Genomic DNA, 12,283 nt, shown 5'->3' with positions numbered 1-12,283 from the left:
TCGGCGGCTGTATAGACCAGCTGACTATGTAGTTAACTGGTACACTAAAATGTTGAGAATATACGGTAGCTAAGATACCACAGATAAGTTGAAACTGAAGGTGTCTTTATGTTGCAACTTGACATCTCTTGTCAGGTTAGGTTTAGGCACAAAGACCACTTGGTTACATCATGATTTGTCTTAAAAAACCTGCTTTAGTCGCCACAAATACAGCTGGAAATTTCCCCCACAGACCCAAACTGCAGTCGCCCACTTGGCAGCCTTGTGGCTTATAATAAACACTCCAGCAAATCAGCAAATTATTACATTTACTCTCCCGATTTTAACCCAGCTATTTGACTGCTTCTTCTCTCTGTAGGATGCATCTAGCGTGCGCTTCAAGTATCAGTTGACAAGCGTAAAAATGGGCTCTTGATGAAGGCGTGAGTGCAAAACAACACTGCATATACTAGCATGTTTCCAGATGTATCCACCGAGGAAGACCTTCGCGGAGCAGTTCTGTTTTTCGGTGTTGGAAAAATGTCAGCTTCAAAGGACAAAATTATCTGCATTACAGCGGACATGGCCCGACTGACTGTCCTGTGCCTGATGTTTTCAACTGATTAACTCCATCTCTTCCCTCTCCTATCCATTATTTTCTCCTCCTTCATCGCCCGCTTCAGTGGCTTGAGTTTATTCTTCCTCTCTCACTGAACACTCCACATCCGTTATACCTCCTCTGCCTCTCTTTTTACCTCCCTTCACCATCTCTCTCTCTCTCTCTCTCTCTGAGGCTGAGGTAACACCATTGACATTTTCCCAACATGGCTGCCAGACACGGTTTCAACACCTTTCCTGCTTCACCCTTCTTCACTCCTGCAACCTCTCCCTTTTCTCTCTCCTCCTCCCGCCTCCCGCTCTTCCCCCCTTCGCTTGCTGGGACTAAAGCAAAGCAGAAATTAGCCCCAGACCTCGCGGAGGTGATTGGTATCAAATTGCAGTGAAAATGGAAATGCCAATAAAATTGACGGCCCTTCTCCAGCCCTCCTTCTGCCTTTTCTCCCTCTAGGTAAAGTAAGTGTCTATAGGTCAGACTTGCTTAGAAGTATTGAGAGGGCTGAGGAAAGAAAGGGATATTTTGGAGGGGTCTGGGTTCACCTCTCTGGGTCGGGGCTTGCGTAATGGGTGAAAACGTCCGGACTGAAATCTGCATAATAATTGTTGATTCAGTTTCTGTTTCCTCCTCGTTCTCCCTGCATCAGTACTTTAGGGAGATGTTGTGTATGTTTGACATGAACACAAGCTGTGTTTGTTAAGTTCTTTTGACGCGGTTCAGTGAAATGAGATGGATATGATACGAGTAGAGAGTACTTCTCTCACATTATGCATCATTTTGGCATGCGATTAATTATTGATCAGCTGGAGGTCTTTGGGGTTATTTTGTATTCCGTGGGGTCGCGATTAAGAGTCTCAAAGATTTGTAGTTGCTGCTTGAACACCATTTTATTCACCATTTATCAATAGATATGATGTGCTACTGTACAGTATGGCTGCAGCAGTGCGGCATGATGTTGCACTATATGGAGCAGAGGGCAACGTAAAGGTTATAGAGCAGGCTTGTGACCGCTTCGATAACTGGACTGGAAAGAGCAGCTGAAAAAGCGATTATTCACTAAGTGTTCCCTGTTGAATGAAGGTTAAAGATAAAAACATGCGTGGTAATGTAAAGTACTGCATGATACAGCGAGTGTGCAGGCAACACGCCCTGTTTTTTCTGAGCATCCACACTTTTATTACCCATTGTGTGCCTCCTCTGTCCCCCCTTGAGTTTTCTCTCTCCCCCTCTCTCCCCATGCTTCTCACGATTTCTCACCTCTTCCCGAGCGTGCCTCCCTCCTCGCCCACTCTCTCGCTGGCATGCACACTCACTCACTCTCTCGCTCATTCACTCACCCACTCACTCACTCAGTCATGATCTGAGCTGGTACTCCGGCCGCTCGCTTCTGTTTCCCCCAACTCGCATGGGACAAGCCCCTAGGTTTGTTATTGTAGGCTTTGCTGAACATGAGCCGGTCTTTACAACGGATTGAAAGCATTTGCTTCCAATGAAAATCTGGTCTTAGATTACAGGGCCTCGGCTTGGCTCACCCCGTCTTTTCCAGCAGGAAGAGCGATGCAGGGAGGGAAAGAGAAAGAGTGAGACAGACAGAGGGGTGGGTGTATTTAAGCCCTGAAACAGTAGGCAGAAAAAACTCACTTGTTCAGCTCAGGCTGCATTTGTCCTGGGTTAATGATGTAACTGAAGCTTGCAACACGAGTGTGTTTTTAAACAGAGAGAGGTCTAGGAGCTGGGTGTAAGGGGTACTTAGTCTGTCATGTTGAAACAGTTGGTGGATTAATGAATTAAAGGACTGGGAGGTTGACTACGATAATTAGTCAAACGTTTATCAAGAAAAAAAGCCCTCTTAGATATAAGGAATGGCTGTTTTTCATGTCCAAATCTGCAAGATATAATGTTTTTCTTCTAGATCCGCATCAGATTGGATATAGAATCCACCTAAATACAACTGAAGTTTTAATAAAATCCATACATATTCCCTGAGAAATCAATAACAATGTGGGAAAACAGTCAATGTCTCAATGTCAAAGAAAGTGTGGAAAAAGTCCTGGATCCCTCATTTTATCTGGATCCCCACCAACGTTAATGTGGTCTATTCCGGGCTCAGACCCGTCCTCCATCCAAGTTTCATGGAAATCCCTTCGATATTTTTTGTGTAATCCTGCTGACAAACCAACCAACAAATGGACAAAAACACAACCTCGTTAGTGGATGTAATAATAATCCTGCGTAGATGAATGTAGAAGATTAAAGTGTGTCTACATGTGCTGTACATTCACCCACGTTGAACTGGTAGGGAGGTTACTACCTTGCTGGAAGGCACTTTGCCACGTGGCCATTGCCTGAACCCAAACTTTTGACCTTTAGGTGGTGGTACAGTAGTCCGACCCCACCACTGGCTTTACATGCATATATGCATTATTAATGTGCAGTGGGCGGCGCTTGCATCAGTATCTGTGAAAAGCACGCCCTTGTTTTATCCCTCCCCCACTCTCCGACAGCGTCACCTCCACTTCCACGCGAGGTTCATTAGACAGCCTTCAATATGTGTGCATATGTATCTCCTTCTGCCAGAGCAGAGTGAGGGAGAGGGAGAGAGCGAGAGCTAGCCAAGAGTGTTGTTTCGTATGGATCATTGAGAGCCTCTCTCTCCTAATGGTGTATATAATTCAGGTGCCCTCCAGGCATGCTTTCAGGAATTCTTTTGCCTGAGGTAATGGGGAGCAAAGGCCTGGGTTTTAGGCCCTTGATTATTCCATTGATGTGGCAGGCTGGAAAAAAGTCATCTCCAACCGGATTAGCGCCAACATCCCCATTAATTATCGATGAATCGGGGGCTTAGGGTTTAGCTAGGTGCTGGGTGTCGCCCTCTGCAAGTTAGCGGAGTGCGGGCCCGCTCGAATGCAGTTATCTACTCCCGCCACAGTGAATAGACCTAGAAGCTTTAGAAGTGCTTTGTGTGTAATCAATAAATAACTGGATCCAATTCTGTGCGCCGCTTCAGTGTTTTCTATTTTTTTTTCTCCTTCCCCTCACTTCCAGTCGACGGAGGCGGAACGGGACAAAAGTCGGTTATCAGCTGCTAGATTTCAGGCGGTGAGGGCGCCACTTGTTTACCTCGCCTCATGTTTCTTTTATGATTACCGTCTTCATTGAGGGTGGCTCGCATTTTTGAATAATGATAATAACAATTAGGCTTTTCACAGCCACAGATGGGAAGATCCTCTTTCTCTCCACCGGAGCTGTATAGAATGCGTACAGTAATTGGGTAGTCTTGAATATGTGCTGTGTGTGAGTGTGTGTGTGTGTGTGTGTGTGTGTGTCTGTGGGTTCATGTTGTTGAGACTGAATGCAGAGAAAAGGCCCATGGAGCAGCTTCCTTTCACTTTTTTCCTCTCAGTGCTCAAATACTCCAAGCTGTCTTCGGTGTTCCCCTTAGGTGAGGTTAACTGGCCTTAATAGAGCCTTATCGAAGCCCTACAGGTTGCTGTAAGCAGCCATGACGCCATTGTTATGAAAAGCAGCTAGCTTTGTTAGCGCTGTTTGTGCCTCTGACTCCCTTTTTTTCCCCACCTATTTTCCTTTTATTTGCTGCCTCCCCCCTCCCCGCAGCCTCCCCTTTTGTAGTGCCGTGTTACTCTTTCCACCTCAGGTAAAATGGCAGAATGCGCCGGGGCGACGCTTCAATAACTATTTTCCCCTCAGGATAATAAAGACTAAATCTCTCTGTCATTTTCAATTCTGCGCAAGCTTGGATGGGAGAGTGGGGAAATGCGACCTTACAAGTCCTTTGTGCTCCCGTTCCCCCTCTATTTCTCGCAGAAAGATGCGAGCGCTCGCTGTGTTTTCAAGTGACGGGGGGAGAAAATGAAAGGCAGGGTTATTTATAAATGTATTAAAAATGAATGCATTTATGAGGTGCTGTTTTCCAGCCATTCTCTGCTTGCCATTGTTGTGTCTCTATACCCCTCCGTCTGTGCATACAAAGCCCTCCAGAATTCCTTCGAAATCGTATTTATTCCCTTTGAACGTGGAGGCGCAGCGAATGCAGGAAGTAAACAAACTGTGTGTCTGATCTCCGCTGTCTCTTCCTGTTTCTTGTCATGTGACAGGTGACGGCCTGGACAACAGCGTGGCTTCTCCGAGCACGGGGGATGACGATGACCCGGATAAAGAAAAGAAGCGCAACAAGAAGAGAGGGATCTTCCCCAAGGTGGCCACCAACATCATGAGAGCGTGGCTGTTCCAGCACCTAACGGTGAGTTGAATGAAGCAGCATTTGTTCTCAATCGCTCTCAGTTTCATATCACGTGTGCACACTGAACTTCACAGCCACGGGCTCTCTTGCACCAACACACACACACATTTTCAATGTTTGACACAAATACACGTGCACACAAAAGAGCACATACACTCAGTGACACACACACACACACACACCACCAGTCCTCCTCCCCTCCTCCCTCCTCCCTCCATTCTCCACATTGTATCCCGGTTTGTACGGTGAACACTTCAAAGACACATGCCCGTGTAATCTGCCGGCGATCTCAGCAGCTCTCGCTCCTCATCTGCTGAAACTGAATAAGGTTGAAGCCGAGGGAGAGACGCCCCTGGCCATAACTGCAGATACATACAGTAGATGAACCTTATTAAGAGCAAATCTGTCATTATTTAACAGATGCCTGAGATGCTGCGCAGGCCTGTGGTTTGGCTTTATATTTACTCAATTACAGCAGGGAACACCACTGACTTCAGCACCAGCTGACAGCGTCACAAATCGTGCAGGGGGAAATAGTGTGGGAAAAAATGTATTTTGACACTGCGAGATAGAAATGGGCCAACAGTTAATTGAATGCTGTCTTCTATCATTTCAAACACAATCAGTTTACCAGCCGTACTTATCATTGCCAACATCTTTTAATGCTCACCAAAGGAAAGGAAGGAGAGAATAAATACAAAACTTGTTCCCTCGTTTAGCGAAAACAGCGAATACACCAGGCCGCGTATAATTATTGAATGCATTTTTCGCACCAGTGGATCCTTTAAGGAGTCACTTGTGGCCTCTTTCAGCTTAATGTTGGTGAAGTTTACTGACTGACAGTCTGGATATTCTCTTCAGTTCATCTCAGAGAAATAACCTGAGCGAGCATGTCCTGATATGTATAACATAAACACTAATGTTGCATTTTATTGATCAGTTTCTGGAAATTCTTGGTTTCATTATCATCACGCAGCAACATTATTCAGATTAAAGCTTTAAAGGTGGATAAAAACTCACCTTTAACCGCTTACATGTTAGAAACTGAAGCAGCTGTAAACGATATTTATTACTTTATTAAAATAAGCGTTCAATAGCTTTGTATTCCAACAGTCATCAGTGTTTTAGAGGGTTTGGTCAGTAGTCCATGTCTCTCCTCCTCCGGCACTGAACAGCGTGATGAAAACATTTCAGAGACTGAGAAAATGTCCAACATGTTAGTAATACATGATAAATAATACATCGTTTTGCAGTCCAGACTGAATATCAGGCTTGGTTTATGTCCAAAAGTTACAATTTTTAAAAAATATTAAAAATGAAGATGGAAAAACTGTAAACAGGGTATTTGTTGCTTGATGTTCGAGTGAAATTCAAACAATTCAAACGAGACATTTACTGTAATTTAACGCACAGAAGTAAAACTGCATCGTTGATAGAGTTCACATGCACAGTTGTAAATATTGGAATATCTGAATTGCACAAGCCCACAGAGAGGATTCTGGGTAAAGTAATTTTATCGTTGGATTACGGACGATGCATGGGGCTTCACTTTTTATTTATTTGCAGTCTGTCGTTGACGTTGATGGTACGCAGCGTGCAGCGTCCTCCTCTGCTTACAACACCGTTAATGGTCGAACTGAAGCTTCGTTGTGTGTCCGTGTTGTATATCGGTGTACTCAAACACCACACAGGGCTCATTTTCCTTTTTGTTTCCCCTCTCGTTCTCCCCTTTCGATCTGACCCCCACCACCTCCTTCACAAACTTCTCTGCACACACAAACACATCATCATCATCACCATCATCATCACACATGCACACTCACCTCCTCCTCCAGCTCCCTGACCTCAACCCCGTACACCCACTGAAACCTTTTGGGGCTGCAGAGGAAAAGGTGTTTGAAACATACACACATCCTGTCTGTGGAAAATGCAGGCCGGCGCGCACTCCCAGCAACACACCTACTGTGTCATATTACACCATGAGTCGGGCTTATGGGAGGCTTCTGCTCTGTTAGATCTCAAACAGTGGGAAGGATATAAGTGAGTGTCGAGGGAGCGAGGGAGAGGAGAAGGAGAAGCGGAGGAGAAGGGCGAGGAGGTGGAGAGGGGATAAGGAGGATCCATCAGACTTCTCTGTCTTCCAGGCAAAAGAGAAAGAGGGACTGAACCGTGAAGTTGATGGAAAAATCCCTTCCAGAGTGTTTAGTCTCTTTAGTAAGCAAAACAGAAAATGAAACCCAGAGCTGTTTATGGGAAATGTGGTCTTAATCTTGAGAAACACTGGCATTAACAATACCACTGGTGTCGGATAAATGCTCGCAGTGGTCTCATTTGTTTACACTAATCATTCTTCAGTGTCACCAATAATTTAATCAGCATATGCCCGTGTTTAAAGCTGCTACACGGAGCACCTCTAATGGAAGAACATTTACAGTATCTCTTACGCTGGCAGCTTGTCTCTCATAAACATGGGACAGCTGATCCAGGCTCATCCACGGCATCATCAGCTGGCCGGCCTTTGTCTCACAGGGGGATGGAGGATGTGAGTCTGGCCCTTTAGAGATAGACACAATGCCAATTAGGCACAGACAGACGCGTGCATGCGCACACACACACACACACACACACACACACGGATTCACAGCAGAGTTTGGATCTGTTGTTTCTCAATATGCAGAGGAGAGATGTGAGTGAGGCGTAATGCAACATAAGAGAGTGGAATAGAAGTTTGGATACCCACCTTGGTGTGTTTTCTGTTCTTCGCCCTCACACTTGGACCCTCAGGGGAGCTCCCATTGTACCGGAGCGGAAGGGGAAGGTGGGTGGCAGTCTCAGGCTGCAAGTGCACCAGCAGGGTAGGTGGTAGGTGGCATTCAAATGTTTTTTTTTTAAGGGTTGTTTTGAAGATATTTCTGCATCTCTGCTCATGTATCCATCAAGGATTTGCTAATTTCCACTGCCTTGATCTCGCAGGAAATCTGAGACTGTGTTTGATATGAGCATGGACACCTTATGCTGTCGCTCCCCAGATATCTGGTGTTATTATTACCAGTGTCAGCGCTCTTGCATGATGGTTAGACTGACAGATAGAGCGGCGGTATTGAATTTGTGACGATGACGACAGTCGCAGCTCGCTGAGTTCTCTCCAACACACCCAATGAGCTCATGTGTTGTCGACAGCACTTGTGGGACAAGTTTCATCGGAAGAATTTGGCTGCCCCGACTTGGAGAGGCTACAAAACATTAGCGTTTACCGCCTGTCACCAATGGGCGAACCGTGCTGCTCGCTGCCAGCTCGACATGCAGCTGTAAACTTGGTGGGGAACCAAAATAAAGGTGAGGGGAGGGCTTTCTGCTGTTTGTTTTCCTATTAACATCCTTAATTTAACATACATCATGACGACTCGCAGAAATAAACTCCAAAAATACTTTTTGTTTCCAACAGACAAGCTCACCTTCATCACGGCAGCGAGGATACGTTTAAACTTGTAAACCTGCCGAGAGTTTTATTGAAATAATAATGACACAAAATAATTTAAGTCGTAGAATCAATTCCAAACTGGTTGCATAACAGTCTGAGCCTCTCTTTGCTTTGTGAAACAGGCAAGAATAGACGAGCCTTTAGAGTCACAAGCAGAACGCAGTCTCTCTCCTCCATCCCTCATATTGTGCACTTTGAATCCCACCACTCCCTCCTCCCTCCTCCCTCCTCCCCTCGCCCCTCCTTCCTCAGAAACGGTATTTTCTTGTTTAATTTAACAAGAAATGAGTAGTAAATGAAAGCTCAGGCCTCAAATCCCCAACGCGCCCTGTGCTCTGCTCTCCACTCCCCTATGAAAAGGCAATTTGTGAAATTATGTGATAGAGTAATTAGATGGAATTCACCCCCGCCTCCTCACTACACACACCAACCGTATCCCCGTTTAGATTGTTGCCTTGCTAAACTGAAGTAGGTGTGTGTATGTGTGTGTGTGTGTGTGTGTGTGTAAAAGAAGGGCAGGGGGGGTTTTTGGCATTCAGAGTGTTAGCATCGGTATATTAGCCTGGCAGACTGGGACACACACTCTCTCATACACATTATCGCTAACACTCTCTCATTCTGGCTCTCCTCCCCTCCTATTTGTACACAGACTCAGTGTAACGAGGGGCAGCCGTGATCGCAGCTCATAAAAGAAGCCAACCCGCAAACCCTCAATGAGCTGCTTTTTTTTCCCTCCTCCTCCTTTCTCCCCTTAAAACGTGTAAAATGTGCAGAGAGAGAGAGAGAGAGTATAAAAAATCCAACTGGAAGGCATAATCCCCCGTTAATACAATTAGAGTCTAATTTAACCGCTCGTGTACGCAGATGTAGCCGAGCTGGGGGAGCCGCCGTTACCCCCCTTGGAAATTTTTTTTTTCAACACAGCAGCGTGCAGCAGGGTTTCTGAGCAGAAACAGGTGTGAAAAGCAATATAATTCATTTCTGCGCTGGCAGAGGAGGCCGGGGGCCTCGCTGTCGTGGGCCCTGGGTGGTGGAAGAATCCAGGCAGGGTGTGCCGGGTGGGTGGAGGGTGGGAGGAGGTGATGGATGGATGGATGGGTAGATGGGAAGTCGGATAGGTGCATTAATCATTAAAGCCGAGATATTTTCTCCTCGTATCTCAACGACTTGGGATCAAACAGAACAGAGGACGCATGCACTTTTGCACTTATACACCAAATTTGATTTCACTGCTGTAAATTGTTTTAATTTGACTTTATAGTTTTGATTTGTCCAAACGAGATCTAATTTTTTTTTTTTATGACGATTATGTTGTGGTGTTGTTGTGGAGCGCTGGACTGATTTCACCATGTGGGATAATAAAGTCGATCTGAATCTGAGAGGAACAGGACAGAAAGTGCTCTCTCTGGGCTGGAGGAGGGCGTCAACTTTTTGCGATTTCAGTCACAATCAATTGTTGCTTTGACTTTAAATAAAGTTCTTCCAGGGAAATATGCATCAGGGATTGAGCAGTTAAAGCCGAGCCGTCCTTTGGTCGTAGAGTGACTCAGTGTTTAGCGTCGTCTGTTCCTGATCCAGTGTATATGATCCATATGAAGCTGTCTCAGATCCTGAACTTCTCAGCTCAGAGAACACAAACCAGATATGTAAAGCCTCGTCCAAACAGCGGACGTGAGGAGGTGAAAAAAAACTTGTGAGGTCAGAGTTCGCCGTTGCCTCAGATGCCATTAGTCTTCGGCTGTTTATTGCTGGAGCCTGGACATGTCAGCACCCCGACCCGCCTGGAAGGCCGTTACCCGACTGGCCCGACCGATTTTTGCAAGTGCGAAATTGTCCCTAATCTTCGTTCTATGTTGCTTATCTGAAGTTTACTCGTTTACCTTTTTTTTTGCCTTTGTTCCACAGTTCCACAGGACAAAGAGACATTACTCGCATTCATTCAACTTGTCCTGTGATTTTTGTCAGACTTGTTTGTTATCCACTGCTCAAAATAAGTTTCTCATGAAAAATAATTTCTATTGATCGTCCAAGGCGCCAGGATGCCTTGGCCATTACTTTGAAGACAAAGGTCAGAAAGACAGATAAATAGGAAAACATCTGCAAACTTTTTTTTTTATGCGTCTATATCCATTTTTTCATAAACGACAACAAAGGCATAATGTCCATCCTGATACTGTAAAGTAATATAGTGGCCTATGTGGCCTGGTGTCTCCGATTAGGTCTTAATTTAATCTAAGTGGCAGTCAGAATCTGAGGCGCCACCGCATTAGGATTTCAAAGAGGTCCTCAGAGACGCGAGACAGACAGACGGACAGATCTGCCAAGGGCCTGGCATGACACTGCGAAGAGACCGGCCGGAAAACAAGAGAACAAGTTAGTCTTATTCTCAGCATTTTTATAGAGTTTCAGATAGTTTATCTCCGGGAATGGATTTGGCTTTGGGCTGTGTGTGTCTGTCTGTCTTTGAAGGCTAGTGTTTGTGTAAATGTGTGTGTGTGTGTGTGTGTGTGTGTGTGTGTGTTTGTACGAGGGCATTTGGAGGCAAAGGCTTGTCCGTACCAGTTGCAGTTGGAGTGGTCGGTGTCAAAGAGGAGGCAGCTGAGTCAACCTGCCCACCCCCCACAATACACACACACACACACACGCACACACACACTCATACTGTGCACCAACCCCCACATTACCCCACACCTTGTAATGAAAACATCATCAATTATCCCTCTTGACAGGCCCCAGGGACTAAAGGCAGACAGCTCTCTTTGGGGGCTTCTCTGTGTGGACTGACCCTCACAGATACACAGAGTTGCTACTCACACACTTCGCAACCATCTCATGAGTGCATATGTGTGTGTGTGTGTGTGTGTGTTTCTTCTTCCTCTACTGTGTGTATTAAAAGCTGATCGGCCAGATGACCTGTATTTTTCCAGGAGGGTAGATAGCAGTCCACTGGATGAGGTTAGATAGTAAAGACCAGTCCATGTGGTGGAGGTGTCTGTGGATGTGTGAATGGATCTGTGTGTGATGTTGGGGGGGGGGGGCGTAAAAAAAGGCGAGGAGGGGTAATGGTATAGCCCGGGTAGGGGGAGGCCGTCAGTCCTGACAAGGAGTCCTGAAAGGCCATCTGTTTCGTGATTGATGGATGGAATGATGGATGGATGGGTAGATGGATGGAGGGATACAGTATATGGGAGAGAGACGGACACATGGCAGATGTTGGCAGTTTGGAGGATAATCTGCTGGTCTGCAGAAAAACCAGGCTGATGTTTGTGATGTTGGTCGATCGTGTGCTGAGAGGTTGTAGATGTAGTGTGGACCTTAATTTGTTTCATAAATTTGGGTTTTCAAAGAAAGTTCAGGTGTTTTTGGAGGCGTTTACATCCTGCCAAGAATCTGATGGTGGGAGAAACATACCACATATGTTACATTTTTTAAAAGTATATTTTATGTAGATATATAACTGAGTATTGCGATCGTGTTACATGTTGAATTGTGGTCTCATGTTTCATTCGTTTAACTTGTTTGACTCTGCAGTGAACATTTTACACCAGCGAAACAGTCCAACCCAACACCTGCAGGCTCGTGTGTGCTCAGATAGCGGTTTTCTTTTCTTTTCATGTATAAGTCAGGTCTTTCACAAAGTCCCTTTACATTTCTGTCAAATCCTTTATTTCGGCTCTTTTCTTCCACTTTCTCTCCTCTGACTCTTGTATCGTTTTACCCCGCTTTTTAAAAGCCCTCAAGGGCAGTTAACTTTTAATTCATGTCCCCTTTGAACTTTTCCAAAATGTCTGCCACGGATCTGGACCGAGAGTGCGAGCATGTGTGCGTGAGTGTGTTGATCTGGCCTCAGTCGAGGGGGCGGTCGGTGTGTTTCCTTGAGAACGTGAGAACTTTACAGACCCTCAAGGTCGGTCAGTAGCACTGGAGGGGATCACCAGTCGCAAGA

At 45.6% G+C, this 12,283-nt stretch overlaps 1 protein-coding gene across 3 annotated transcripts in view; it reads left to right on the top strand.

Annotated features, from left to right (window-relative positions):
- LOC119033769 (homeobox protein Meis1) overlaps positions 1 to 12,283 on the top strand; it is a 217,620-nt gene that overhangs the window by 169,165 nt on the left and 36,172 nt on the right. For all 3 annotated transcript variants that reach the window (XM_037124299.1, XM_037124301.1, XM_037124300.1), the window contains one exon: positions 4,711 to 4,856. In XM_037124299.1, coding sequence (XP_036980194.1) covers positions 4,711 to 4,856 — 146 coding nt within the window. The remainder of the gene's footprint in view (positions 1 to 4,710; positions 4,857 to 12,283) is intronic.

The sequence above is a fragment of the Acanthopagrus latus genome, chromosome 15 (genome assembly GCF_904848185.1).
Source record: "Acanthopagrus latus isolate v.2019 chromosome 15, fAcaLat1.1, whole genome shotgun sequence".
NCBI classification, from domain to species: Eukaryota; Metazoa; Chordata; class Actinopteri; order Spariformes; family Sparidae; genus Acanthopagrus; species Acanthopagrus latus.
The sequence above is the reverse complement of the archived record's forward strand: the minus strand, read 5'-3'. Positions and strand labels throughout refer to the sequence as shown.